This window comes from Vulpes vulpes, chromosome 2, assembly GCF_048418805.1.
Source record: "Vulpes vulpes isolate BD-2025 chromosome 2, VulVul3, whole genome shotgun sequence".
NCBI lineage: Eukaryota > Metazoa > Chordata > Mammalia > Carnivora > Canidae > Vulpes > Vulpes vulpes.
Window position 1 is genome coordinate 1490380 of NC_132781.1, and position 27914 is coordinate 1518293.

General features: G+C 65.8%; 2 protein-coding genes across 4 annotated transcripts; one reads left to right on the plus strand and one right to left on the minus strand.

The window, feature by feature from the left end:
- The first annotated feature begins 3254 nt into the window (after nucleotides 1-3254).
- On the plus strand, nucleotides 3255-19721 carry CEP131 (centrosomal protein 131). 3 transcript variants are annotated; one of them, XM_072746307.1, is made up of 26 exons: nucleotides 3255-3437; nucleotides 5222-5423; nucleotides 6045-6148; nucleotides 6545-6659; nucleotides 6842-6969; nucleotides 9328-9441; nucleotides 9931-10086; nucleotides 10868-10985; nucleotides 11394-11510; nucleotides 11749-11896; nucleotides 12575-12669; nucleotides 13021-13203; nucleotides 13580-13762; nucleotides 13840-13959; nucleotides 14116-14241; nucleotides 14621-14737; nucleotides 15820-15922; nucleotides 16590-16791; nucleotides 16877-16984; nucleotides 17061-17178; nucleotides 17387-17461; nucleotides 18170-18312; nucleotides 18394-18571; nucleotides 18649-18845; nucleotides 19331-19391; nucleotides 19475-19721. In XM_072746307.1, the coding sequence occupies exons 2-26, from the start codon at nucleotides 5238-5240 to the stop codon at nucleotides 19547-19549; spliced, it is 3270 nt and encodes a 1089-aa protein (XP_072602408.1). In that variant the 5' UTR covers nucleotides 3255-3437; nucleotides 5222-5237; the 3' UTR covers nucleotides 19550-19721. The 3 variants fall into 3 exon arrangements, with proteins under 3 accessions (XP_072602408.1, XP_072602414.1, XP_072602403.1); XM_072746313.1 differs by having other exon boundaries at nucleotides 3256-3420; XM_072746302.1 differs by lacking the exon at nucleotides 18170-18312 and having other exon boundaries at nucleotides 3286-3420.
- A 4751-nt stretch (nucleotides 19722-24472) lies between these two features.
- Nucleotides 24473-27571, minus strand: PVALEF (parvalbumin like EF-hand containing). Its single transcript, XM_072742485.1, has 4 exons — nucleotides 26092-27571; nucleotides 25775-25910; nucleotides 25436-25551; nucleotides 24473-24640 (listed from the first exon to the last, which is right to left on the minus strand). The coding sequence occupies exons 1-4, from the start codon at nucleotides 26195-26197 to the stop codon at nucleotides 24594-24596; spliced, it is 405 nt and encodes a 134-aa protein (XP_072598586.1). The 5' UTR covers nucleotides 26198-27571; the 3' UTR covers nucleotides 24473-24593.
- Between the last annotated feature and the right edge of the window lie 343 nt (nucleotides 27572-27914).

Consider the following 27914-nt stretch of genomic DNA (forward strand, 5'->3'; position numbering starts at 1 on the left):
GTGTGTGTGTGTGTGTGTGTTTCAGTGAAAACAGCATTAACAAGGGGCACACTTGAGGCCTCCTGATGGTAAATGTCGGGGAGAACTCCCTGCTGGAGCCAGCTGGTCCCTTAATGTTAACTGTGAGGTTTTAACCATGAAACAGTTTCTCAAGCAGGTGCAGGGCTCTTCAGGTCATCTCATCCCACGTGAGCATCGGGAATCTGTCTTCCAAGGAGCCGGTCCATTCCACAGAAGCTGTGTGTCTGTAGGGTCTGTAATGGTGCTCCATCCTTCATTTCTTAGGTTGATGACTTTTTCCACTTGTTCTTGATTAGTCTGTTTAGAAGTTTGTTAATTTTTTTTTTTCAAAGATCTAAGCCTTTGGTTTTATTTTTCTACTGCTTTTATGTTTTGTATTTCATTGCTATCTGCTCTTTATTTTTCTACTGTTTTGAATTCATTTTTCCTTTTTTTTTTTTTTTTTCTAGTTTCTTAAAAGTAGAAGCTTAGATTAGTGGTTTGGGACCTTTATTATTTTTCTAACAAAATCTTAATGCTGTGTTTTTCTCCAGATTGCATCCCATGAACTATGATAGTTTTTTTTTTTTTTTTAAGATTTTATTTATTTTAGACAGAGTGAGGAGAAGCAGATGGAGAGGGACAAGATTCTGTGCTCAGTCTCACGACCCTGAGATCACGACCTGAGCCAAAATCAAGAGTCAGACAATAAACCTACTGAGCCATCCTGGTGCCCCTTTTATAGTTTTATTTTCTAATTACCCTTGGGACGTCCTTTTATCTGATGGATTGCTAAAGGTGTGTTTTTCTGTTATTACTATTTTAATCCTGATACAGTAAGAGCATGTTTTCTATAACTTCAGTTGTATTCTCCAAGATTTGAAACTTCTGTTGAAGTTTGTTTTATGGCCCAGAATCTTGGGGAATGTCCCATGTGCACGTGGTCTAGACAACTAGACCAATCTCCTTGATGAACATAAGTTTTGTTTTTTTTAATTCTCAAAAAAATATTACCAAATTACCAAAATGAATCCAATCCAATATTAAAAGGTTAACATGTGGGACACCTGGGTGGCTCCAGTTGAGCGTCTGCCTTCAGCTCGGAGCGTGGTCCCAGGTCTGGGGATCAAGGCAGCCTGCTTCTCCCTCTGTGTCTCTGCCTCTCTCTGTATCTCTCATGAATAAATAAAAAAAAAATTTTTTTTAAAGGTTCATATGTCACAAGAATTGGAGTTTATCCCCAGGATATAAGGCTGGTTCAACATCTGAACATCAATCAGCATAATTCACCAAATTAGCACATTTACAAAGAAAAATCACATTTTTAAAAAAAGATTTATTTATTTATTCATGATAGACATAGAGAGGCAGAGGGAGAAGCAGGCTCCATGCCGGGATCCCAATGCGGGACTCAATCCCGGGTCTCCAGGATTGCACCCAGGGCCAAAGACAGGCACCAAACCACTGAGCCACCCATGGATCCCTGAAAAATCACATTTTATGCAGAAAATGTGGGAGACATGAAATTTAACATTTCATTCATGAAAAAAAACTTCACATATGAGAAATATGACCGTTTGTTTGACCTGGTCCCAGAGCTGACATCATAATGGTGTAGGACTGATTGGGAACAAGGCAGTCCTATCCATTCTAACCACTTCTGTTTGGCATTGTACTGGAAGCACTGGCCAGTTCAGTAAAGCAGGAGGAAAGGGGGACAAGTATGTCAGAAGGGGAACTTATTCACAAACATTACTGTCTATGTAGAAACCCCCATAGAATCTACAAAAATTCCTAAAACTGATGAGTGAGGTTAGGAAGGGTGCAGGCTGCAGGGTAAACTATACTGCCAAATATTTTTGCATACTAGCAATAACACGGTGTGCAGAAAAGCACAGGAGACTGACAAGGAGGCAATGAAGGCCTGAATACACAGGCATACCATGCTCATGGAATGGAAAACTTTCCCCAAATTCATCAACAGATTTAACATAATTCTCATTAGAGTTACAGCTGGGTTTTTTTCTTGTAGATGCTGACAAGCTGATACTGAAACTTACAGGAAAAGTTAAAAATTGAATAGCCAAGGTAATATTGAAAAAGAAGAACAAGGATCCCTTGGTGGCTCAGCGGTTTGGCGCCTGCCTTTGGCCCAGGGCGCGATCCTGGAGACCCGGGATCGAGTCCCACGTCGGGCTCCTGGTGCATGGAGCCTGCTTCTCTCTCTGCCTCTCTCTCTCTATGTCTATCACAAATAAATAAAAATAAATCTTGAAAAAGAAAAAGAAGAACAAGGATCCCTGGGTGGCCCAGCGGTTTAGTGCCTGCCTTTGGCCCAGGGCGTGATCCCAGAGTTCCAGGATCGAGTCCCACATCGGGCTCCCTGCATGGAGCCTGCTTCTCCCTCTGCCTGTGTCTCTGCCTCTCTCTCTCTCTCTATCATGAATAAATAAATCTTAAGAAAAGAAAAAAAGAAAGAAAAGAAGGAAAAAAAGAAGAACAATGAGGATCCCACTACCTGACTTGATTTACTACTCAGGCGGCACTAATGGAGACAGTGCGGTGTTGGCAGAAGTTCCCACAGGCTCAGTGAGCCAGTGTAGACAGTTCAGAAACACCCATATGTGGTCAGTCGGTTTTCCACAGAAGCGTTGGGGTAATAGGATGGGGAGAATAACCTAACAGATGGCGCGTGCTCGAGAGATGAGGGGCGGTGGGCCTGGGGTGCCGGTCGGTGACCAGGTACCCGGGCTAGGGCTGCCTGGGAAGGGGCGCCAGCGGGGCTTCCAACCCGCAGGTAAGCGGTAAAGGGGGCTTCGTGGGTAGGGGGCGCAGCCGGACCCGTGTCCAGACGCAGGGAGGGTGTGGGCGGCAGGAGCTGGTGTTGGGCTGGGGGTCGGCGTGGTCACCCGTGGGCGCCGGGGCCCGCGCAGGCCGACTGGGTCCCAGAGAACCAGGCCGGGAGAGCCGCGCGCCCCCCAGGCCCCCGCGCGCCCCGCGCCCCCCCGCGCCCCCCGCGCCCCGAGGCCCCGCCCACGGCCGAGGCCCCGCCCCCGCCGCCCGCGTCCAATCGCCGGCCGCTGCCCCTGGCGGGGGGGGGGGGGGCTCCTCGCCGCGCGGCCCCGCCCACGCCGGGCGCCCCGACCGACAGCCCCGCGCCCAATGAGCTCCGGGGCGGCCGGGGCGGGCTTGCGGCGGCCAATCGGGGAGCGGCGCGGCAGGAAAGGCGGGTCCCGCGGCGGGCGGGGGAGGGCCCGGGCCCGGCCGGAGGCTGGTTGCTGGCGGCGGCCGCTCGCCCTCGGCCCGGCGGCCTCATTGTCACCTGGGCTCGGGGCCGGGCCGGGCCGGGGCGTCGCGCCTGGGAGGGCCTCGCACGGGCCCCGCCCCCGCCCCGCAGGCTCCCAGGCCGGGCTCGCGCAGGTGAGGGCGCCGCGCAGGTGAGGGCGCCGCCCCCTCCCCCGTGCAGGTGCGGGCGGGGCGCTCGCGGGCCGCGGTGGGGGTCGGGCCCTGGAGCCGAGCGCTCGGGTGGGGAGACGCCGGGGCCGAGGGGTCGGCGGGGCGGGGGCTGGGACCCCGGCTCGGGGCGCGCGGCGGCCGGGCTGTGCGCAGGGCCGGGTCGGCGCGGCCGTCTCCAGGGAGAGGCTGTTTGCTGTGTGGCTGCTGCAGCTGCAGCCAGGGCCGGCCTGGGTCCCGCGGGGTGGGGCCTGCGCTCGGGGACCGGCGGCGTTGAAGTCACCCCCGCAGCCGGAAATGCTCCAGTGAGGCCGGGAGTGGCAGGGACAGCCCTGGGCTCCCCTGGCCGGGGCCCCCCACTCGGCGCCTGGGCCCGGCGGGGAGGCCGCTGCTGCCCTGGGGTAGGGAGCCCGTCGGCCCACCCCGTGCTCCGGGGCAGCGAGGGCCGTGGCCTTTCCTCCCTGGTCGTGTCCTGCCCGCGCACCCGCTCCTGCTGCTGGGCCGCGTGGCCCTGTCCTGGACGTTCTTACGAGGGGTCACAACGCAGGCCGACCTGTGTGCCAGGCCGCGGGAAATAAGGCAGGAGCGGGGAGCACCGGGCCGGGCCCGGGCGCTCTCTGAGTGGAGGGGTGCCCGGCGGAGGGCCCCGGTGCAGAGGCTGCCATGGGAACCAGGTCGAGGAGCAGCGGGCCGGGGCCAGCTGGTTTGGCTGCAGCAGAGCGAGGGCCCCCCGGGGGTGGGGGCAGCGAGGAGGTCACAGAGAGAGCAGAGTCAGATCCGAGGGGCACCGGTGTGTAGACTTCATTCTCTGTGCCCCGGTGCGGCGCCCCCGGACGGGTTTTGGCGGGTCACACAGTGTGACCTGAGACCCGCTGCAGAAAGGTCAGCTCTGGCCACGGGGAGGGGGCACGAGGGGCTGCTGTGCTGGTCCAGGTGCAAGGGAGCTCGTGGAGGGAAGGGCTGCGTGGGGAGGGGCGCCCACTGGCTGGCCGCCGGGGGAGCAGGGGTGCTGGCCAAGGGGGACATGTCAGCCTGGGGCCTAGGTCCTGGCCTGGGCTGGCCACAAATCGTGGCCCCTGGAGGCGGAAGTCAGCGCTCTGTTTTGGTCTCTTTGGGGCCAAGGCGCCAGATGCGCAGGAGGTCCTGAGGCGGGGGTGAGGGAACAGGGTGGGGCGGGAACCGCCAGGGTCTGCGTGGAGCTCGGAAGCCAGACGTGGGCCCCCAGGTGAGAGGGTGGGTGGAGGGAGACCAAGCCTGAGCCCGGGACCCCCTGACCTGAGGGGTGGGGAGCAGGAGGGAAGGGACAGCCCTGGAGACTGGAGGGTGGTGGGTGCTGGGAGGGTGCAGGACCTGGGAGCGGGCGGCCGATGCCAGGACGCCTGGGGGTGCTCCTGGGGGCGCTGGGGAAACTCAGGGGTGCCGTGGCCAGATGAGTTGCAGACCCCGGGTCGGGGGGCAAGCATCAGACCGGGTCCCCGTTAGAACGTCTCGTGGCGCGTGCTGCCCGCCGGCCTCAGGACGACCCCGGGGGGCGGCCCTCTGTAGACACCCGCCTGCCCGCCCGATGAAGGAAGGGAGGCTCGGGCAGGTGGGAGGGGGGTAAAGGCTGCCCCCGGCCACCCTCGGGGGGTCCCTCCGGAGAGGCGACCCTGCTCTGCTTCGTGCCTTCTCCTGGCCCCGCGAGGAGGTGCCTGCGAGGCCGGGCGGGAGGTGGCGGTGGGGCGGCCCGGCTCTCAGAGGGCGCCCGCTGCTTGTCTTGCCTGCTCAGGGCCCGCTCCGCCCCCATGAAGGGCTCCCGCGCCGCCGGCCGGCCCGCCAGCACCCCCGAGGGCAGCTCAGAAGGCGTGGACCTCAGCCTGACGGGCCTGCCCCCGCCGGTGTCCTGGCGCCCCAACAGCGCCTCCGCCGCCAAGCCCATCGCCCGCTCCTTCTCCGTGGTCGCCGGCAGTGAGCCAAGGAGGAAGGCGCCGGTGAGTGCCAGAGCCGGGTGTGCGGCGCCCCGAAGAGCCGCCCCACCCCTCAGGCTGTTGCCTCGTCCTTGCCTGTGGCCACCCCGAGATCCGGGAGACTCCAGCTCGTATAGACCAGAGACCTAACTCCCACGGGGTCAGGCCAGGGTCGGGGCCTAAATCCTGCTGGCACCAACCCCTCGGTCCCTCCTGCTCCACCAACATTTGGATTAGTGGGGCCCTCGAGGAGCAGGAGGGGGTGAGCTCTGGCGCCCTGAAGGGACCTGAGGGGCAGGCTGGCAGCAGGTGCTGCGGCGGGAGCGAGCGGCCACGCTCCTCGGGGAGCCGTCGCCCACGCCCCGGCCGGGCCCACCCTCTTCCTCCTGGACCCTCACCATACAGCATCGCAGGGAACCACTCTGCTCAGGGAAGACGAGGCTTCTAGAGGCTGAGGACCTGCCCGCGCCCCGGGTCACGCCCAGGACCCCGGGGGCGCCGTCCTCAGAACCGGGAGACCGCGCTCCTCTCTCTGAATCGTTCTCCGAGGCCCGGGGAGCCCCAGGGAGGCCCAGGGTGGCATGCAGTGCTCCGGCGAGTGTCTGCAGCCCCCGCCACGGGGTGCTTGTTTCTCCCTGTCTGCAGGAGGGGCCCGGGGGTTCCCGAACCATCAACAACCTCCGCAGATCCAACAGCACCACGCAGGTCCACCAGCCGCCGGCTAGCCAGGCCTGGACCGGCCCCCCCAGGTAGCCCCCGGCGCCCTCCCCTCCTGCCTCCGTCAGCCCCTCTTGCAGCCTCACCAGGCTGGGCCCCAGCTGGACACGGGCCTGACGCGACCTGCACTCAGGCCAGCCCCACGGGGGGCAGGGGGGCGGGCGGGATGCGCCTTGACCCGTCCTACCTGCAAGTAGAGATGTGGACCCCCAGGCCAGTGGCCCTTGGCCTGCTCGTCTCCCCCTGTTCCTGCGGCGCCCTTTGTGCAGGTGTCAGGGTGGCCAGGGTGCAGCGGTAGCGCCCGGGGACAGAGTTTCCTGGTGGTGACCTGGCCCCTCCCGTCCCCCCGGAGGACGTGGCGTCCGTGCTCCTGGAGCTGGCTTCCCGGGGCTGACTGTCCCTGCTTGCCGCCCCCTCTCCCGACACAGGCCGGCCGAGAGCCCCCACGTCCTGACGCTCTCCGAGGGCAGCCCCGGTGGGAAGAAGAGGGCGGCTGGTCTGAGCAAAACTCCCAGCGAGAAGGCAGCCACGTGGAACGTCCTGGTGAGGGCCGGCGCCAGGGTCTGCGTGGTTCCCGCTGAGTTCTGGGGGCACCTTTGATCCCAGCATCAGACATGGGGGAGGGGCACAGAAACCCGCAGCCTGTGGGGGAGCCAGCGGGGGACGAGCCAGGGGCCTGGGCAGCAGGTCATGGTCCGAGGAGGTGGCATCCGTGTCGCCGACAGGATGACCAGCCCAGGGCCTTCGCCTCGCCGCCCGACTCCCGGAGCCCTAGCACCGTCGGCGCGCCCGTGGGCCCCCGGAGGAGAGAGTGCACCGTACCCCTGGCCCCGAGCTTCACTGCCAACAACAGGTGGGAGCCGCGGTCGGGGCGCAGCCACCTGAAGCCCTGGGGGGCGGGGCACGCTGCATCTGTCCTACTTGTCCAGGACCTGCGTGCTCAGGATGAACGAACGAGTGGGGAAACCAGTGACTGGCCTTGTCACCCGGGGCCCAGGGAAGGAGGCCTCGGGGGAGGCGTCTTGCATGCGGGGGCTCCTCTGGCCTGCGCCGCCTTCTCCCGCACAGGCCGGGCTTGGCGAGGCTCCTGGGGGGGCCCCGGCCCCTCTGCGAGGCCCGGCCCGCATCTGGGGAGGGGCACAGCGTGTTAGCCGGGGCCGCGGCTGGTCGGTGCGCGGGCTTGGGGGTCCCTCGTCGGCCCCCACGGCGGGCTGGAAGGTGGGGTTTGCTGTCCTGTGGCCGCCCTGCGCACCCCTGTGCACCCCTGTGCACCCCAGTGCACCGCCCCTCGGCCGCTCCGTGGGCAGGTGCACGCCCGTCTCTGGGGCGGGGCTTCCACGCAGGGCCGGCACCGCTCTGCTTCATCCGGATTCTGGGATTTTGTGTGTTTTTTTTGTGTTTTGTTTCTGCCGTGGAACTTGTGGACCCGGGCCCCGGATCCTCGCCCTGCGGGTCCTGCTCGTGTTTGCCCCGCGGAGTCGGGAGGGTTCGCCGGGGAGAGCGCCTCGCTCTGGTGCCGCTCCCGTGGGGCAGGCTCGCGGCTCCCGGACCCTAAAATGATCTTTGTTCCTGCGTGTTGTCTGCGTCCCGGCCCTTGTCCCGGACTTGAACCCTGAAACTCCTCTGCGCAGAGAAGGCCCTCGGGGCCTGGGTCCTCCGCCTGCCCCACCCCCTGCCCCCCTCCCCCTGCACGTGCCCCCGCCTTGGGGGGGCCTCCTTCCTCTGTCTTCTGGGCACAGCCTCCTGCAGACCCCCCTCCCCCCGCGAGGGCACCGGGTGGCGACAGGAGGGCCGGGTGAGCCCAGGGCGGGCCGGGAAGGGAGCCGTCAGGGTCACCGTGGCTCCAGGGCCCCTGCTGCGGAGTCGCCCTCCCGATCCCTGTCCTCTCCGGGTGCCGCGTTGTCTCCAGACGTGCTTTGTGTCGTCCCCTTGCTCCCCCACATGGAATCTCGGGGTGCCTTTGCGCCCTGGGGCCTCCGCGCTCTCCTCGGTGCCCCCACCCCGTGCTGATGCTCAGGCTGCTCGGTCCCGGTGTCAGTGGCCCAGTGAGACTGCTAGAAGGTTCTAGAGAGCCAGCACCTCCCCGATCGTCGTCTCCTCTGCCTTCAGCGTCGCCCCGAGGGGCCTGCGTGCCCCGTGCTGCAAGCCTGCCCTGCCCCAGCCCCGCGTGGGCCTCGTCCCACAAGCTCCTCCTGTTGCCGGGGTGGCGGTTCTCCCTCCATTTCCCAGGGCTCCGACGGCAGCAGGTGGGGCCATGGGCGCCACTGCGGGGTCACCAGCTGGGGGGCTGCGCTCCCGCCCCGTCTGCGCTGCGCCGTCTGGGGTCCGCTGTGCGGGCCGCGTTGAAATCGGCGCAGGCCACCAACAGCCCGTGCCGCAGACGCTGTCCCTAGGGTGTGTGGACACCGCCCTGGGGCCCCTGCCGATTCTCCGAGACGCCCCGTCCCGCCCCCTCTGGTCGTCCGTCCCCTCACGTCTGGAGTCTGGCCCTGGGGCCTTTCCCCGGGGTGCCCTCAACGTTGCCTGGTGGCTCACGTGGGGTGACCAGGAGGGCCGGGCTGCCGGCCTGGGGGCCCGCGCCGTCGGCGTCTGGGGCTTTTCTCCGGGCGGCTCGGTGCCCCTGGGGAGGGATTCTCCGGTCTCCCGCCCGCCACGGCGTCACCGGGAGAGCCAGCCTGTCGGAGCGGAGGGACGGGCTCGGTGCCCGGGTGCCGGGGGAGGAAGGGGTCTGCCGTGCAGCGTAGCAGAGCCGGGTGCCTCCACTTCCCGCAGCTCTGTGGGGCTCCCCTGGTCCCCAGCCCCCTGTCCCCAGCCCTCCACGTGTCACTCACCACTGCCCCTTCTGATCCTCACCTTGTTAAGGTCTGTGGTCACGTCTTCCGTCCTCGTGTGCTTATACCACGTGTGTTCCTTCCCGGGCGTTTGAGGGGCAGAGAGGACGGTGTGTGTCTCCCGCCCTGTTTCACTGCCCCAGGAAGGCGCATCCCCCGTCGACGGGTGGTCTCTGACCCATGTCCCCACCACAGGCGTGTCCACTGCCAGGGCCCGGGTGCTCCCTGCACAGCTCGGGTTCTGCTCAGTGGAACGCCTGGGGGCGGGGGGGGGTGCTGTCCCGGGCCCCGAGAAGGCCCCCGCTGTCGTCGGTGTGGCGGCCGTGGAGGAGCCCCAGGGATGCCTGGATGACGCCACCCCCTCCCGTGTCTTCTGGCAGGAGCAATAAGGGCACCGTGGGCAACTGCGTCACCACCATGGTGCACAACCACTACACCCCCCCGGAGAGGGCGCCGCCCCCCAAGAGCTCCAACCACACAGCTCCTTCCCTCAAGTAAGGCCTGGCTCTGGTCTGGGGCAGGTCGGGGCGCTGGTGCTGCTGCCCTTGCCCGCGACGGGCACCGGGGCGGGGGGCGGGGGGCACTGTACGGGCCAGACCTGGTGGGCAGTCAGGCCAGCCTGGGGCTCAGCCCCGCGTGGGGTCCTGCTGGGGAAGCCACGGCCACCCCTGGAGTCTCCAGAGCAGCCCTGCGCAGGCCAGTCGGGGGCCGGGACTGCCCACGGGTGGCTCGGGTCACTGTCCGGCTCTGGGATCCTGTGACTCTTGAGACCGCTTTGCTTTTTTGAATGTAATGAGCTCGTTAATCACGGGGGCCACCAAAGTGGATGCCACCGAATGGACCCCGGGGTGGGGCGGGGGGGCGGGCAGGCAGTCCTGGGGATCTGCTGGCGCTCGGGACCGGGGAGCAGGCTGTGCTCGCTCCTGAGGTCCGGGGGTGCGGGGCCTGGGCCCACCGCGAGCCTTTTCTGCGCTTCCCGGTAGCAACATCCTCAAGGCGGCCACCGGGGCTGGGGGCAGCGGCAGCTTCGGGAAGCCGCAGGGGGACCAGGCCGGCAGCAAGCATGTGGCCCAGAACAACGCGGGGGGCGCCCCGGGCCCGCTCAGACGGAAGGAGGTGACAGAGGAGGAGGCCGAGAGGTGACCGGGGGCTGGGGGCCGGGGGGGTGGGGGCTTGAAGCTCCTGTGAGAGAAATTTCCAGTTGATAATAGTTTTAGAACACGGAGGCTGCCGAGCTCAGGTCACACGACGGTGAGGTCGGGCACCAGCCACTCCGTCACCCGCCTGGCCGTGTGCCTGTCCCGCGGTGGCCACTGCCCTGTCCTGGGTGCTCCAGGGGGGCCTTTGCCAAGTGAACCAGCAAATGGTCCCAGGAGCCGAGATCAAGGCTTTTTAAGGTTGACTCCACTTTACCCAAGTGAACTGATTTATGCGATGCTCCCGCAGGATGAGGGGTGGGCTTGGTGAGTTTGGGCACACGTGTGCACCTGTGTCGTCTACACCCACAGCCACCAAGACACAGAAGGTCCGTCACCCCCACAAGCCCCCACATGCCTTTTATCCAGCTTCTCCAGGCCCAACCCTGGCCACAGCGATCTGTCCCCTTAGGGCTTTGCGTTTTCTAGAATGTTCTGAGGGGGCAGCACTTGGTCCGTGGCCTATCACGCCTGGCCGTGTCCTTGGCTTGCCGCTCTCTGTGGGGCGTTGCCATCTGTGTCAGGATGCAGCGTTCACCCCCAGCCAGGCAGGCCTTTGGGTTATTCCTGGGGTTTCGTTTCTGCGGGAACGTGCAGCCGTTAGCTTCCCTGCCCACCTGGGCCTTCGGGGATCCAGGGACAAGAGGCCGTCGCTCAGCTGCCTGGTTCCACGGGACACGGGGCCCAGCCTCTGTCCCGAGCCCTGCTGCCCCCTCCCCCCCAGGTTTATCCACCAGGTGAACCGGGCAGCTGTCACCATCCAGCGATGGTACCGCCACCAGGTGCAGCGGCGCCAAGCCAGAGCTGCCCGCCTAGAGCGCCTGCCAGCATCCAACCAAGAGGTCAGCGTGGGTGTGTGAGCCGTGCCCCGAGGAGGCGGGTGAGGGTCCCGGGGGTCTCAGCCGCATACAGTGGGGTTTCTGGGACCCGTGGGATTGTAGCCTGGAATTGCCCTATGGCCTGTACCCAGTCTGGGGGCGCCCTGCTCCCTCCCTGCCCCGGATCAGGGCCTGGGGATCGGGACACACCTGCCACCTACAGTCTGAGTGGGTTTCTGGCTGCAGGGCCCCCGCCCTGAGGTGCAGAGCGGTCTCCCCACCCGGAGGAGCCACTGGCTGCCTGGACGGACGCTTGTCTCCTCTGGGGCAGAGAGACGGCAGGTTGGGGGCCGGGGTGTCCCGTGGAAACCAGGTCTGCACCGGGCGGCTCCATCTTCCCAGTCAGACCAGCTGTGGCTTTGGCTTCCACAGGAGCAGCGGCGGCAGCTGGGAGGGGACAGCCTCCTGGACCAGCACCAGAAGAAGGAGGCGGCCAGGAGGAAGGCCCGGGAGGAGAAGGCACGCCAGGCCAGGCGAGCGGCCATCCAGGTGCGCCAGGTGACCCGAGGCGTGGGGACCCCGTGCCAAGGCAGCAAACGCTCGCTGGGTCTGCCCTCTGTGGCTGAGAGCAAGACCGTGCCCCCGGGGGACCCCTGCCCACCACCTTCCCCAAGCCCTCCTTCCCCACGTCCCTGGTTGTTGGGCGTCGGGCAGCTCGGCACAGGGTGGGGGGACGAGGGGCCTGGCTGTGTCCAGCGACGCTGCTCAGAGCTGCCCCTCACGGCAGGAGCTGCAGCAGAAGCGAGCCCAGAAGTCAGGTGACCCCGAGCTGAAGGAGGCCTGGGGGCCAGAGAAGCCCCGGCCTGCCCAGGAGCTGCCTCCGAGGCCGGGGGGCACCACCCACGCCCCCCAGACCCACAAGGCCAACAATGCCGGTGAGCGCAGTAGAGCCCGCGGGCTGCCCTGTCCCCTGCCGCACCTCTGCCTCCGGCCTGTGCACCCTCAGGGTCATCAGCCCATCCCCACCCCTACCCCCCTCAAGGTCATCACCCCACCCCGACCTTTGTAAAGGTCATCATCTCACACCGACCCCCCCAAGGTCACCACCCCACCCCGAACCCCATCAAGGTCATCATCTCACCCCGAACCCCCCCCAAGCTCATCACCCCGCCCTGACCCCCGTCAAGATCATCATCTCACCCTGACCCCCCTCAAGGTCATCACCCAAACCCCCTCAAGGTCATTACCTCCCCTGACCCCCCCCCCCCGCGAGGGCTGTGGCCCCTCCCAATGTCCCCTACCACACTTTGTGCCATGGCCCATTTGGCTACATCCCCCCATGGAGGAGGGGCCTCGGCTTAGGCTTTGCTGCCCTGCTCCTCTTACTCTGCAGCTGGTCAGGGGACCCACGGAGCAGGGAGGCCGGGAGTCCTGGGGTCGCACTAGTTCCCCTGACCCTTCACCCAGAGGAGCCCGTGTTGCCCAGACTCCCCGATGGCCCATGTTGTTCTGCTGTGCCTTCCCGAGTGTGGCCCCTTCTCAAGGGCTCCTCTGGATTTGCTGCCCCGGCGGGGGGACGCCCAGGTGGGCCAACGCTGTGCTCTCTCGCGCAGGCGCTGGCTTCCCGACCGCGCGCCCAGAGGAGCCCTGCCAGTCCGCCTCCCCCTCGTCCCCGGAGCCCCGGCAGCTGGCAGAGGACAAGCCTCAGGTGTCCCTACGGCTCCTCCTGACTTCCCTCCCTGGCTTCAGCTTCGGGGCGCGTCCATGCCTGGGGCCACTCACGCCAGGAAGGGCTGGGTTGTTGCTCCAGTGCGGAGTTGGGGAGTCGGGGCTTGCTCTGACATCCCCCCAGACTTTCACAGACACCCTGGGGTGGAGCCCCCTGCACCCGCTTGCAGAAGGGAGCGGGAGGCTCCGAGGTTAGGTGTGGGCCAAGGGGCGAGAAGGCCAGCCCCAGGGGCGCCCTGCCTGGCCACCCTTCTTGTTTCCCTGGAGGTGGGTCGGGGCGAGTCCAGGCCACGTGGCTTCAGTGGGTCTCCCTCCTCCGTGTCCGCTGCAGGATGCCAGCGCCCAGGGCGTGCCTGGTGAGGATCTGGAGGTGGGGGACCCTGCCCGGAGCAGGGCCAAGTCCAGGGCGACGCTGGACGAGCTGCTAGACACACTGAAGCTGCTGGAAGAGGAGCCCGAGCCGCTGCCCCGTCCCAGGGCCTACCGCAAGGACAAGTACTCCTGGACGGATGAGGTGACTGTGGGCTGTGACTGCACAGGTCACGGGGGCACCGTGGGAGCACCTGACTGCTTTGGTCAGGACCCCTGAGGGCCACATAGGGCTTCATTGAGTCCCCCCCACTCTTCTGAGGGCTCACTGAGATTTAGTATGCTCAGTAATCCTGGGGTGGGGAGAGAGGGCCGCCTCCTTGCTGGGGGCCCTCAGCGATGCCCTGCAAGCACCTGGGCAGCCGGAGAGGCCCTTCCTTCCAGACCAGGTCCAGCCGCCTTCCCCAGCTGCGCCTGTGCGTGCTCCTGCCCCAGGGTCCTGAGCTGCTCCTGGAGGCCAGTGCAGAGCCCTCGGCCACCCCACAGCCTCTGATGCTGCGCCCCTTCCCCTGTACCTGTAGGAGGACGATGCCAGCAACCTGACAGCTGACAACCTGGAGAGATTTGGGAAGCTCAGCACGTGCGACGGTCCCTCCGAAGACGGGACCCTGCTCTCTGAGGCCAAGCTGCAGAGTATCATGAGCTTTCTGCACGAGATGGAGATGGAGCAGTCGGGGCAGGACCGGCCGGCCTCGGCCCCCCAGGTGTGGAGAGGCCCCGGGAGGGACGGCAGGTCCTCACTGGGGGGACAGGGCCTGCCTGACGTGCGCTGCCTCCCCAGGGGCTGGCGCTGGAGGACGGGCGCCCGGAGCCCGGGTCCACGGTGAGCACATCTGTGATGCGGCTGAAACTGGAGGTGGAGGAGAAGAAGCAGGCGGTGGGGCTGCTGCAGAGAGCGCTGGTAACGCCCCCGCCCCCGGCCTCGCCCACACGCACGCGCACGCTGCACCTGCTCCCCAGCCGGGCGCCCTGCCAGTGCTGCTCCCTGAGAGGCCTCGCCTTCCGTGTCCCCCTCCTGGCTCTCTCTGCCCCGTTGCCGCCCCGGCACCCCTCGCAGGTGCAGCAGCGGGACCTCACCGTCCGGCGGGTCAAGGAGACCGAGAAGGAGCTGGGCCGGCAGCTGCGGCAGCAGAGGGACCACTACGAGGCCACCATCCAGCGGCACCTGTCCTTCATCGACCAGGTGCCTCCGCCGGGCAAAGGGGCGCCAGCGGGGCGGGAAGGGGACCGGGACCTGCTGGGCGCATGGGGTCATCGGGGTCCAGGCCGGCTCGGGCCTCTCGGAGACTTCTAGATCCATGAGCCTCCTCCCCTCTGCGGAAACAGGTGGCACCTTCCCCTGTGGGAACTGCTTGACGGGTCATCCAAGGCATCATGGTGTTCCCCCCACAACCATGACCTGACCCTGCCCCGTGGCTGTGTCCCCCACCCATGCTCTCCATCCGCTTGCCGCCTGCCCTCCCAGCCCCAGGGCCCCCCGCAGGCTCCCATAAGGCGGGCGGTGATCACGGGGACAGGGACCCTCTCGGGGCAGCGGCTTCAGCCCTGGCCCCTGATTGCAGTTGATTGAGGACAAGAAGGCCCTGGCGGAGAGGTGTGAGGCCGTGGTGGCCGAGCTGAAGCAGAGAGACCAGAGGCGCAAGGACAGGGAGGCCCAGGTGCAGGAGCAACACGAGCTGGTGAGCCTCTCGGCCCGGTGGCCTGCGGCTGGAGTGGCCGTCTCTGCACCGGCCGTCCTGCGGCCTGCCTCCAGCCCCGCGGTGCTCTCAGGCCCTGTGGGGGCAGGTCCCTGCCTGGCCACCCCAGAACCGGGCCGCCTCGGAGTGTGAGAGTCACGGGGGCTTGTGCACCCACCATGTGGAGCCAGGAGTGCACACGTGAGAGCCTCGGGCCTGTGGCCCACACACGGGGTGCCAGCCAGCAGCCCAGGCAGCAGACGTGCCGCTCCAGCACCAGCATCTGTCCCCTCCCTGCCCTGGAGCAGCTTCCCTCTGGCCGCCTGGGTGCTGGACGCTAGGGTGGGGGCCGAGGGACTCGCAGTTCCCCCGCTGTGTCACGTTGGAGGTGGCAGGGAGTGCTGGCCACGTGTGAGCCCGAGCGGCCCCCGCTCTGGGCCCTGGGGCAGGGGACCTCACCTGTTTTTCCTGGTTTTGCCGGCCGAGGACTGGACCCCTGCTCATCGTGCTGTGCCGGCGGCCGCCATTCACAGGCTCCCTCCCCCGCCTGGCCACGCTGCGCACACTTGGGGCAGCCGGTCCCCACGCCCAGAGCTGACTCTGCAAGGACGGGCACTAGCAGTTTTTTTTTTTTTTTTTTAATTTATTTATTTGAGAGAGAGCGTGCCTGCAAGCAGACACACAAGAGGGAAGGGGGCAGGGAGAGACGGGGGAGAGGATCTCAAGCAGGCTCCCTGCAGAGCGTGGAGCCCAATCCAGGGCGTGACCCCACGACCCTGAGATCACTACCTGACCCGAAACCAAGAGTCGGGCGCTTAACCGACTGAGCCACCAGGTGCCCCAGCACCAGCATGCCTAAGGTCCACCCCCCCGGCCAGCGCAGGGTCAGCTGGTGCTAGGGACTTGGGGTGCCCTGTGGGGACCCGCCTCAGGCCTCCAGACTGGACCCTGCCTCCACCTCTGGGGAGGGCTGAATGGGGTCATGGGCATGTGCGGGGGAAGGGGCGGGTGAGGCGCAGGGGTCCCTTTGCGTCTCCAGCTTCCTCACCGCTGCCCTGGGGACTTCCCCATGTCCTTGCTGGCAGGAGATCAAGAAACTCAAGGAACTGATGAGTGCCACCGAGAAAGTCCGCAGGGAGAAGTGGATCAACGAGAAAACCCGAAAAATCAAGGAGATTACAGTCCGAGGTGGGGGCCGGCCAGCCCCTGGGGCGGGTCAGAGGCTGACAGGCCAAGGGCTCAGAGGCAGCCACGGGGGGGTCCTGGGCAAGGACAGTGGTTTCCGTTACAGCCATGGGAGTGACCACCTTCCCGGGGAGCCCCGAGACCTCAGGTCGGGTGACCCCATCCAGCTGGCTTGGAGGCCTGGTCGGTGGGGTGGGGAGGCAGGCCACAGGCCTCACACGCAGGTCCAGGAGGGGGGCCCTGCGTCCCCTCTGCCCCCTGAACTCCTCCACCTTCCAGGGGAGCATGGGGGGTGCCCTGGGGTTCCCTGCCACCTGGCACCATCGCTGCTCCTCCCGCATATAGAGTGGGTCTGGGGGCTGACGGGCCTCCTTCCGCTGTGCCCACTAACGCCTGGACCAAGGAGAGACCCCACAGGCCTGAGCCCCAGGGCGGGGAGTCGGCGGGGAGTCGCAGTGCCGCAGGCAGAGGGATGGGCCTGCCCACGGGGGCTCCACCGTGCTTTGGGCTGGAGCCTCCAGGGTGGCCAGGGCTGGGGACCCCCTAGCTGGATGGCAGCCCCAGTGTCCCAGTGGGGGGAATTGGGAGTCCCTGCAGCCCCGGGGGTGAGGCTCGGGGCCCCGGGCCAGGGGTCCTCTGCAGGCCCCACAGCGTGGTGCCCTCCCTCCAGGCCTGGAGCCCGAGATCCAGAAGCTGATCGCCAGGCACAAGCAGGAGGTGAAGAAGCTCAAGAGCCTGCACGAGGCGGAGCTGCTGCAGGCGGACGCGCGGGCGGCCCAGCGCTGCGCCCGCCAGGTGGAGGAGCTTCGGGAGCAGCTGGAGCGCGAGAAGGAGGCGCTGGGCCAGCAGGAGCGGGAGCGCGCGCAGCAGCGGTGGGTGCCCCGGACACGGCCTGGCCCGGGAGAGCTGGGACGTCCGGGGGGGGGGTTGCTGAGCCCTCGGCCCTCGGTCCCGCAGCTTCGAGCAGCACGTGGAGCAGGAGCAGCGGGCTCTGCAGCAACAGCGGCGGCGGCTCTACGGCGAGGTGGCCGAGGAGAAGGAGCGGCTGGGCCAGCAGGCAGCCAGGTGCCGCCGGGGGGCCCGCCCGCCGCCCCCTCCCCTGGCCGCCCTGCTGACCTTGCTGACCTGTCGCGGCCCACAGGCAGCGGGCGGAGCTGGAGGAGCTGAGGCGGCAGCTGGAGGAGAGCAGTGCGGCCGAGGGCCGGGCTCTCAGGGCCGAGTTCGAGAAGGGCAGAGAGGAGCAGGAGCGCCGGCACCAGGTCTGCGCGCCTCCCTCCCTGCCCTCCGGCTGGGGTGTGGGGCGCGCCCGCCTGGGGTGCAGGGGTCACCACCCAGCCCCGCCGGCCGGGGAGCTGGGCTGAGCCGGGCTGGAGCGGCGGGGCTCCCCGGCCAGCGCCCTGCGCACCCACAGCCTGGCGCGCGCCCCAGGGGCTCGGGGCCTGCTCTCACGGTGCTGCCGCCCCCCAGATGGAGATGAAGGCCCTGAAGGACCAGCTGGAGGTGGAAAGACAGATGTGGGAGGCCAACTGCGCCAAGAAGGAGGTGGGGAGCGGGAAGCAGCCCCCGGCCGGCACCCCGGGTGTCGGAACAGCCACGTGCGAGTTCCCGTCCCGTGGCCTCCCGTGGGCCCGGTCTGGGTTCCCCGGTCTGGCCGTTCAGGGTTGGTGGTGGGGTTGGTGGACGCACCGGACCTGAGTGCGCTGGTTCAGGCCTCCTCCAGGGAGACTGGGGCGGGGCGGGTCCCTCTGATGGCAGAGCAGGACCTTCCTCCCCCTCCCTTCACCCACGTGGCTGCCCCTGCAACTCGCCCGTGTTCGGGGAGCACCGAGGAGGCTCCCTCCTCAACTTGCGGTGCCTCCCCCGGGAAGCGCCGGCCTGCACTGCCGGGTCTTCTGGAGAGAGGCCGTGTGGACAGGCACCCGGGGCCATGCAGGAGCCGGTGGCCCGTAGGCCTGGGGACCGAGCAGCCTCCTGTCTGCCCCGTAACCGTGCGCAGGCGTCACTGCATTTGTGAGGCACGTTTGTGGACGCGGGGCGGCTGGGTCAGAGCGTGAAGCCTGACACGAGTCTCCCAACTGCCTGCCCTGAGCCCGCCCCATCCGGGCCCTGCCCGCCCCAGGCTGGAGGTGTCCAGACCCCCCTCGGACCCCGGGCCCCGGCCGGGTCCTGACCACGGGGCCGACGGGCGCAGGGCAGAGCGAGGTCCTGTGGGCACCCCTGCGCCAGCCCCACCGAGCCCCTGCACCCCAGGAGGCGTGGCTGCTGACCCGGGAGCGGGAGCTGAGGGAAGAAGTCCGCAGGGGCCGGGACAAGGAGATCGAGCTGGTCATCCACCGGCTGGAGGCCGACATGACGCGCGCCAGGGAGGAGAGCGAGAGGGCGGCGGAGAGCCGGTGAGGCCCTGTCCCCGGCGCCCGGCTCGGCCCTGAGCGCCCGGGCCCCCTGACCCCGGCCCTGCCCTGTCCACCCGCCAGCGTGCAGCGCCTCCGGGACAAGTACGACGCGGAGCTCTCGGAGCTGGAGCAGTCGGAGCGGAAGCTGCAGGAACGGTGCACGGAGCTCAAGGGGCGGCTCGGGGAGGCGGAGGGCGAGGGCCTGCGGCTGCAGGGCCTGCTGCGGCACAAGGAGAAGGAGCTGGCCCGCGTGACGGCGGTGAGCGGGGCGGACGGCGGCCCCATCCCCACGCCCCCCACCCCGGCCACCCGCTCACTCCCTGCGCGCCCACCCAGGTCAACGAGCAGCTGGTGGGCGAGCGGAGCGGCCTGGCCGAGGTGCTGCGCCGGGAGTTCGCCGACCGGCTGGCCGCCTCCGAGGAGGACACCCGGCTTGCCAGGGCCGAGCTGGCCGAGCTGCGGGCACGCCAGCGGCTGGAGCTGGAGCAGCTCTCACGGGAGAAGCAGGCGGAGCTGGAGGAGGTGCACCAGAGGTGGGCACGGCCCTGGGGGCGCACCAGGGGGTGGGGGGGGCGCTGGGTCTGAGAAGCGGACGCGGGCTGCGGGTCCACCTCTCCTGGCAGCTGGGGCAGAGCTGGGTGTCCAGGCCACTGGGGGCTCCGTGTGACGCGTGGCCCGAGGGCCTGGCCGGCTAAGCACCAGGCCCCCCAGCAGGACCAGCTCCCCAGGAGTGCCCTATGTGGGTCTGCAGAGAGGCAGCTCCCCACACCCCCCACCCCCACGCCCCCATCCCAGGCCTGGATGAAGCAGCTCCTGTGTGGGAGGAGTCCAGGCCCCGAGGGGTTAGCAGGGGGACCTCCCCTCCGTCCCAGGGCTGGGGTGGGGTGAGCACAGCCACCCCCCTGGCCCTTCTGGGAAGGGGCCCCTCCCAGCTACTGTGCCGCTCCTCTGAGCTGCACATGGCCCCTGGGGTCTGGCCAGGGGTGCGGCCCCGAAGCCCACCGCATGCTCCCCACAGGGTGAAGCTGGCCCTGGCGAAGAAGGAGGAGGCCGTGCGCAGCCTCCGGAAACAGCATGAGGTGGGTCCCCGAGGCCGGGCCTGCCCGGGGGGCGCGGGGTGGGGGCGACTCGGGCCTGACCCCTGGCGGACGGCGTGTTGCAGGCCGCGGTGAAGCGGGCCGACCACCTGGAAGAGCTGTTGGAGCAGCGCAAGTGGCCGTTACCGAGCGCCAAGTGACCACCGCAGCCCGGAGGGGTCGACAGCAGCAGGGCGGGGGGTGCCTGGTGTGAGGCGGACCCCAGCCCGGCCCCGGCCCCACCGACCCCGCTATTCCTCTGCCCTGGGCTCCGGTCATCCTGACGTTAGAGCACCATGCCTGCATTTTAACAGTAAAGAGGTGTTTTTCATACTTTGTGCAGCCCCTGCCTCGTCTCTTTCTCCTGGGCTGCGGGCTGGGGTGGCGGGGGCTGGAGGCCAGGCGTGGGGTGTCCCAGCCCCTCCTGGTGCCTGTGCCTGCTGCAGCCCCTGGGGCTGGGTCCCAGGCCCCCAGCAGAGAGAATGGCTCTCGTTCCAGCCTGGGCCTCGATGGGCCCTGTGGCTGTTGGTCCCCGTGGCTCCTGGGCCCTGTGGCTCCCGGCCCCCGTGGCTCCTGGGCTCTGTGGCTCTCGGCCCCATGAGGCTCTCGGCCTCCGTGGCTCCTGGGCTCCGTGGCTCTCAGGTCCCGTGGCTGGTCTGCTCTGCCCCAGAAGGGCCTCGGAGGCTCCTCCCCTTCCTCTCCAGGAGCCCTAGCAGCTGCTGTTCTCTCCCAATGGCTGGTGACAGCGTGGCCCTCCCAGGAGACCCTCGTTTTCCTTCCCTCACTTGAGGACACCCCCCCGGAAGTGTGACAGCCGGGACCCCCTGAGGAGTGGGCACTGGCCAAGAACTGCCCGTGAGGAGGGCGGAGGCCCACCCGAGAGTCGGGAGGCCTGAGAGGGGAGCGCCGAGGTGCTCCTTGTGGACGCGCCTCCCCTCCCTCTGCCGGCCCTCGCTCACCACGGGCCCCCCCTTGCTGCCGCCGCCCTCCCCGCTGCCTTGGGGTGTGTCCAGCTGCGGTTTCCTCACCTGCACGAGTCTTTTCTCTCTTTGGTGCTGGGGCGGGGCGCCGTGGGGACACACGCCGGCTCCCTCTGGCCTGACTCCTCCCGGGGTGGGAGCCTGGGCTGGCCCCTGGACAGCGACCCCGAGCCCGAGCCCCTCCTCACGGGCTGTCGCGTCCTGTGAGGTCCCTGGATGGGGAGGAGAGCTCGTGGCCGTGCAGCCGGGTGTGGCTGGGGCGTCCAGTTCCGGGGCGTGAGGTGAGGGGGGCTGTCCTGGTCTCTGCGGAGCTCCAGCCCCCGCTCCCCTGTCCCTCGGGGCCAGGGTTGCCCTGCGGCTCACCCTCTCCACCGGCTGTTCCAGGATCCAGGCTGGCCTCCGACGCCTTCTGCTGGAGCCGGGAAGGGCGCGGGGTGGGGCTCCTCGAGGGGAGGGCGGCGGGCACAGCTCAGACCCCTCCCTGGGCTGCAGCTGCAGCCAGAAGGAGCTGGCTGGTCACTGACTGTGGCCAGGCTCCCAGGAGCACGGCGGGGACCGCACGGGGGAAGACAGGTCTTCCTATCGAGGCTCTGACCTCCCTCCACCCACCAAAAAAAAAAGGTATTTTTGTCTGAAGCTGTTATTAGGAGTTGCCATGGGGAAGTGGCTGTAAATTACTCAACTACGTAGTTTTGCAAGTAAGGTGTCAGCAGATGGGAAGACGGTGGTGTCCAGAGAGCGCGGCAAGCAGGAAAGCCAGGAAACCCGTAGAGATGGGCGGAGGTGATGCTCCAACCGGAGGCAGGCCTGACCTCCCGGCCCAGGTGGCACTGGCCACCACCAGCAGGAGCACCCCAAAGCCCCCTGTGGACAGAAGAGAGAGACACCCTGGGTTTCTGGTGGGGTCCCTTCCCTGGATGACCATGGGTTATAGGGGCAGCTGGAGGGATCTCTGGCGCCACCTCACCTGGACCCCCTTCCCAGGCCCCCTGCACCCGTGGCCCTCTGACAACCTGCCTCTGACCCACCACCCTCTCTGGATACAAGTGACAGCACAGATACGTCGTTGAACTTGCAGTTGGATCTGTGCTGCGCGGAACTCGGAGCCAAACAGACCCCCAGCCTGCCGGGGGGGGGGGGGGGTGTGCGCTCCTGCAGGGGGCAGGCCAGGGGGCGGGGGCGCTGACTGGCCTTGACCCTTCAGAACTCCTCTACTCCCTTCCCTCGCCTTTAAATGGAATTTTCTTTCCTTTCTCTGACTTCTTGGGGAGAGTTCTTAGACCACTGATGGTCGGGCTTTCCCTTCCCAGTCCACACAGCAAACACTGAGTTTTCTTCCAAGCAACGTGAGGTTTTGGTTTATTGTAGTTTGGTTATTCTTAGGTTCAAGATATTTTCCAATTTCCACAGTGGTTTCTGTGAACTGGGAGTTGTTTTGTGCTGCATTGCTTTTCTTTTTAGTTTACGGTTTCTAACTTGATTTACCTACGGTCAGAAAGTGCCTTCTGTATGTTTCTTCAATGCTCTGATTCAATTGAGACTTGCTTTATGGACACCATTTGGGCAGTTTTGGTAAATATTTGTTGATTTAAGGAGAATGCAGTTGTTGGATGCAGAGTTGATCTGTATCATTCGGGTTGAGTTCATTCATGGTATTTCTAGTCTCCTGTATCCTTTTTTTTTTTTTTTAAAGATTTTATTTATTTATTCATGAGCAACACACACAGAGAGAGGCAGAGACACAGGCAGAGGGAGAAGCAGGCTCCATGCAGGGAGCCCGACGTGGGACTCAATCCCGAGTCCCCAGGATCACACCCTGGGCTGCAGCCGGTGCTAAACCGCTGTGCCCCGGGGCTGCCCTCTCCTGTATCCTTAATGATTTATTTTCCCTCCTTGCTCTGTTGGTTCCCAAGAGAAATGTTAAAATGTGCCACCATGATTGTGCATCCTCTTTCTCATTCCAGTTGGTTCATTTTTGCTTTATGAATTCTGAGGCTGTGTTAGTGGGTGCGTACATGTTTAGAGCTGTGTGTTTTCCTAGTGAACTGACCCTTCATCTTTATGAAATGGTCCTCTTTGTCTAGCAGTGCCTCTTGCCTGTGGTCTCTTTCATCTGATAGTGGTGCCTGTACCCACTTGCTCACGGTAGTGTTTGTGTGGTGTATCTCTGTGATTCTTTTTACTTTCAGGCTTTGTGTGGTCCTCCAGTTAAGTATAACTTGAAAACAACCACAGATAATATGCAAATAAATGAGTGTGGCCAGGTCTGGCCTGCACTGGGCCATTTTTGGCCCCTGGTCCACAGGGATTTCTTCTGCTCTGAGGGGTAGTGAGGCAGAAGGATTGGCCTAGCTGTAGCCGACTCCAGTCTCTATGAGGACTGGCTTGGTTCTCCTGTCCACACTCCCCACTTCTAGCCCCTTAGAGCCCCAAGCCAAGCCCCTCCTCCTCCTCCCTGGCAGATACCAAACACCCAGGAGGCTGCTGGATGCCCTCCTTAGCTTCTCAGTCTCTTGGCCACTGTTACCAACGACTGATGAGCAACCTGTGCCAACATCGGGCTTACCTCTCAAAGCCTTTCTTCCCGGGGTCTCAGATCCCCATGTCCTTGACACTTTTCTTACTCATAATAAACATAACAAATACATGAATATTATGGTATATTAGTGGGAGGTGAGTACTATGGGGAAAGATACCAGGGCAAGGAGATGCAGAGCATGTAGCAAGGCGAGCGTGATGTGCAAACTGTGGGTTAGGATTGACTTCTTTGGGAGGTCACATTTGAGGGAATTTAGAAGGAGACAAGGGAGTTAGTCATGCAGATGTGAATCTAGAGAAGAGCATGCCAGGCCGGAACAGCCATGCAAAGGGAGCAGCATGGCTGGAATCGGGGCCTGGAGGAGAATCAGGACATGAGGGGCATTCCAAGGACTCGGCTTGACAAGGGAGCCTCTAGAGGGTTCTGAGTGGAGCGATAGATCTGACTTGTTTTTTCTATGTAAGCTCTATACCCACCATGGGGCTTGAACTCATGACACTGAGATCAAGAGTTGCGTGCTCTACCGACTGAGCCAGCCGGGCGCCCCAGATCTGACTTCTATTTTTAAAGGATCTCCCTGCTGCTGGGTTGAGAACCACCTGTCAGAGGGTAGAGGCCGGGCAGCTAATCTGGGGGCTATGGTAGCCACCCAGGCAAGAGGGGTGGTGATCAGGATGGTGGCAGGGACAGGAGGACGTGGCTTCCTGAGGGTGGAGCCAGTGGGATTCTCTGGAAGGTGAGGAGAGGAGGGGGAAGGTCAGGCCCTCTGCCACCTTCACTTTGGGGCTGGTCAGGCCACCTCACACCTTCCTAGAGGGTGTAGAGTCCCATGCAGCAGCGGGAGGACGAAGCCCTCCTGTAAACCCGCCCCGATGCTCACCCCCACTGGTGGACCTGGGGGCCGGGTGGGGGGCCCAGTGCCCTCCAGGGTCCAGGTCCAGGATGGAGGGGGAGTGCAGCCAGCGCTCCCCATGTGTGGGCCGCAGAGCTCCCGGCCTGATCAGCCCAGGCCCAGGAAGGATGCACAGCCGACTGGTGGGACTAGGGACTCCGTGGAGCTCGGCCTCGGGCTCTAAGTCTGAGATGACGTCTTCACATGACCCGGGGTGTCAGGAAGCCTCGAGGGCTCAGGAGTGGGGAGCAGGGCGCAGGGGGCAGGGAGCCCCGGCCCACAGGTGGGGCCTAAACCACAGGATGGAACCCCCCAGGGGCAAGCAGCGGAGCCCGGAGGCCCAGCTGGGGGCAGAGGGAAGCAGGCAGGCAGAGGACTGACCGCCGGTGTGCGGCTTGGGGCACATGCCAGGTCCCCCTCGGCTGCACCCTGGAGTCGCAGGTGTCCCCACGCTGTGTCCCTGTGCAGCTGTGTGAACCCAGGGCAGCCTAGCGGAGGCCAGCTGGGTCTGGAGAAGGGGTGTCGGTGCCAGGAGCGGCGAGAGCCCCGTGGTGTGGGGACGGGGAGGCTGTGGGGCCGGGGCCGCTGCACCCACCCAGCCAGCCTGCGTGCCCCCCTCACTCCCACACTGGCCCACCCCCCCAGCTCACACACTCCCCCCAAGAAACACTCGGGCTAAATCATTCATTTAATGGCACTGTTCTTCCATTTTCCTGGCATGCACTATGTCCACCCCCATGGCCCCCTCGGTCAGGCATGCAAATGTCCCACGATGCCCAGGGCCGAGCGTGGTACTACTTCTTCTTTGGAACTTTTTCCTTTTTGATCAGTTCAGAAAATTCTAGGATAGGAGACAGATTTCTAGTAAATAATCCCCGGGCCTTGTGCCCCTCAGGGCCTGCAGACCCAATGGGGAGGCACGCCCCATTTTATGAGGGGGGGTCTCACCTGTAGGGGACCCCGTGGCCTGCCCTGCTGGGCCCTGGGGAGCAGGGCCGACCAGAGCTGTGCCGTCTGCACCCCCCGTGGTTGCTGTGGGCCCTGTGCCCCCACCCAGGGCCTGCGTGGTGGACTAATGATGGACTGGGTCATCCTGCCTTTCTCAGTGGAGAAACTGAGGCCCAGTTGAGAGGCTGGGGTGCTGAGTCCTGAGCCATCCCCTCAGCCAGGCTGCCCTCTGCGATCCTGGGGCTACCTGGCAAGGCAGGCTTTGCGGGCCCAGAGAGCTGAGCTCAGGCTCCCAGCGGGCGGGGCGGTGTGGAGGCCTGTCCGTCCCGGGCCCCGAGCCTCGCTCGGCTGTTCTCAGGGGCCACCGTGCTGCCCTCTGCCTTCTGGTCCCCGAGCCAGCCCGGGGGGTGCTGTGAGGGGACCAGTCCTCGGGGTAGCCACGGGGGCCTTAGGCTCTGGTTCCCACCTTCAAACCTCCCCCTGCCCCTCAGACCACCCCGCCCCCGCCCAGCCGACCCTTGCCCACTTGGAGACCGTGGGCCCCCCGCCCCCGCACACTCAGCATCTCTGACGCTTGGTTTCCCGCTGTGCGGGGCTGCACCCACCCACCATGGCCGAGCGCCCCGTGCCCGGGGTTGGGGGCCAACTGGAGGCTCCTGGGGTCCCCCCCCAGTCCGCACCCACCCACCTTCGAAGTCAATCCTCCCGTCGCCGTCCGTGTCGGCCACCTGGATCATGGCCTCGGCCTCCTCGTCCGTCAGCGGGGCGGTGGGCCCACTGCTGGGAATGGTGGACAGGATGTACCTGGGTGGGGGGCGGGGGGCGGGCTCGGGTCAGAGCTGGGGGTCCAGCCGGCACTCAGTGGTTTGCACGGGGCCCCCTCCCCGTCCTACAGGTGGGGAACGAGCCCTGCTGGAGGGGGTGTCCGGGCCCGGCCCCAGCGTGGGGCGCCTAGACTTTCTGGCCGGGCCCGGCCCCCTGGGGTGCTGGGGGGCTCAGTACCCCACCCCCGGCCGCGGGCCATTACTTGATCTCGTTCCACTCAATGAAGCCGCTCTTGTCCTTGTCCAGGGTCTGGAAGGCCTGGCGGATGGCGCTGTCCAGCTGGCCCGTGGCCTGGAACTTCTGCATGTGCTCCAGGAACTTGAGGTAGTTGAAGGAGCCTGGGACGGCCGGGCGCGGGTCACCGGGGCCCAGGGGGACGCTTCCCCCCTGCGGTGGGGATGGCCCCCTCCCCCCACCCCGCGGGGCCGGCGGCTCAGCCCCGGGAACGGGAAGCCCCCCGATGGGCTCCTGCGTCCGCGGGGCCGGGGGACAGTGCCGGGGACGCGGGGCGCGCTCTACCGTGATGCCTCATGTCCGTGGGCAGCAGCTCTATGTCCTTGTCCGACAGGGACGTGCCCATAGCCAAGGCCATCTTCTTCATCTGAGAGGAGAATTCCTCGTCCATCGTGGCCCTGCGGGGAACGGGAGGCAGCTCGGGGGCGCGCACGGCAGGGGACGGGGCGCTCTGCTCGGACCGGAGCAGACACAGTCCCCGCAGGCGCCAGCTCCTGCCTCCTGAGCAGGGTCCCCAGGGGCCCAGACCAGGCGTGCGGCTGCCCTTGACCGCAGAGGACACTCCTGTGCCCGGGGCCCCCCTCTTGCCTGCGGGCCACCCTGAGTGTCGCTTGCTCTCACGGAAGAGGCCGAGGCCCCCAGACGGTCAGTGAAGAGCACAAGGCCCTTCCCTTGGCTCTGAACAGGTGGTGGCTGCCCTCGGCCCCCTCAGCGCTGCCAGGGAACTTCCGTCTGTCCTTCCAGGCCCGCTCAAAGCCGCCTCCTCCGGGAAGCCGCCCCGGTACCCCAGGCCCCACCTCCTTCCACCGTGACTGCGGCCCACAGCCCTGGCCTCGCCCTCCCAGGCCCCGCAGCGGGGTGTGCTGACAGAGGCCAGCCTCGGGTTGGCTTCGGGAGATGGGCGCCCGGGCGCCCCAAGCGGGGAGGCCCGCTGCCCCCCGTTCACGGAGAGTCGCTGTCAAGCAGGAGCCACTGAGGCAGGCCAGGCTTCCAGCCGGGCGGTGGGGGTCTGGTCACAGGCTGAGGGGCCAGCAGGTGGGGACCGGGCTGTCCTGTGGCCCTCAAGGCAGTGCCTTGTGACCTGCCGGGCTCTCGGGTTGCTGTCCCCAGGGGGGGTTGGGTTCTGGGGCTTGTGGCAAAACAGCTATTTCAGAGGCTCCTTGGCCTTCTCAAAAGTTCACGAGGTTGCAGAACTTTCCGGAGCATACTCCCAGGGCCAGGGGGGCAGCCCGGGGGCCCGTGCATCCTGTGTGGGGCTGGGCAGTGGCCGGAGGGGTCTCTACTCTCCTCCCGATAGAGGAGCCACGGGTCAAAGGTTGCGGCTCAACCCTGGCAGGAGCCTGGTGGGGGGCAGGGCGTGCTGCCTATGCCCCGGACTCCCCGGCCCGGGAGCGCCCCACGGCTGCCCTGGGCCTCAGTCTCCTCATCTGTGGAGTGGGGAGACCCCTGCCCATCCTGCCACTTCTCAGGGTCAAGTGAGGAGCCAGGAAGGAAGGTAGATGCTGGGGGAAGGGCTCTGGGCCTGAGATGGGCCTGGAGCGGGTCCCCGGCCGTTGTGTCCGGAAGGAGGCTCCTGGGGGGCTGGCCCGGGAGGCGGGGGGCAGCTGCCATCGGAGGCCGGTTCAGAGGCTAGACCCGGCTTCCGCTCTCCCGGGCCAGGGTCTCAGAGCTCCGTGCTGCAAGGAGGTGCCCTGCCCGCCTCTTCGCCACCCAGTCCCACGCCGCTGCTGTCAGGGGTGCCCCCGCAGGAAGGCAGGGGAGCCCGAGCTCGGAGCTGGAGCAGGGGCGAGCCCGGGGCCTCGGCCGCCCCGTTGGTTTATTTATAGCCCTGATCCAGGGCCTGGGCCGGAGCCGCACTCACCCCAGAGGGAGGCTGACGTGTCCCGCCAGGGCTGGGGGCTGGGAACTGCGGGCACCACACAGAGCCAGCGTCTGGTGCCCCGTGGCCCCCCCAGCCTCCTGGGCTGCTCCCACTTGGCGCCTCCCGAGCACGACCCCTCCCTCCCTCCCTCCTCACCCGGACGCCCGCCGTCCTGGGGCCGCGTTCTGCTGGCACCTGCCAGCGAGTCACCCACCAAGCTCAGGTGCTGACGGGAGAAGAACGCTGC

Bases quoted from the DNA above. Each gene is read 5' to 3' on its own strand.
- CEP131 (XM_072746307.1), top strand. From the start codon at position 5,238: ATGAAGGGCTCCCGCGCCGCCGGCCGGCCCGCCAGCACCCCCGAGGGC. The intron at 9,442-9,930 runs GTAAGGCCTGGC...GCTTCCCGGTAG, and splicing joins CACACAGCTCCTTCCCTCAA to CAACATCCTCAAGGCGGCCA. The intron at 10,986-11,393 runs GTCAGCGTGGGT...TGGCTTCCACAG, and splicing joins TGCCAGCATCCAACCAAGAG to GAGCAGCGGCGGCAGCTGGG.
- PVALEF (XM_072742485.1), bottom strand. From the start codon at position 26,197: ATGGACGAGGAATTCTCCTCTCAGATGAAGAAGATGGCCTTGGCTATG. The intron at 25,911-26,091 runs GTAGAGCGCGCC...CGGCCGTCCCAG, and splicing joins CACGGACATGAGGCATCACG to GCTCCTTCAACTACCTCAAG. The intron at 25,552-25,774 runs GTAATGGCCCGC...CCCCCCACCCAG, and splicing joins ATTGAGTGGAACGAGATCAA to GTACATCCTGTCCACCATTC.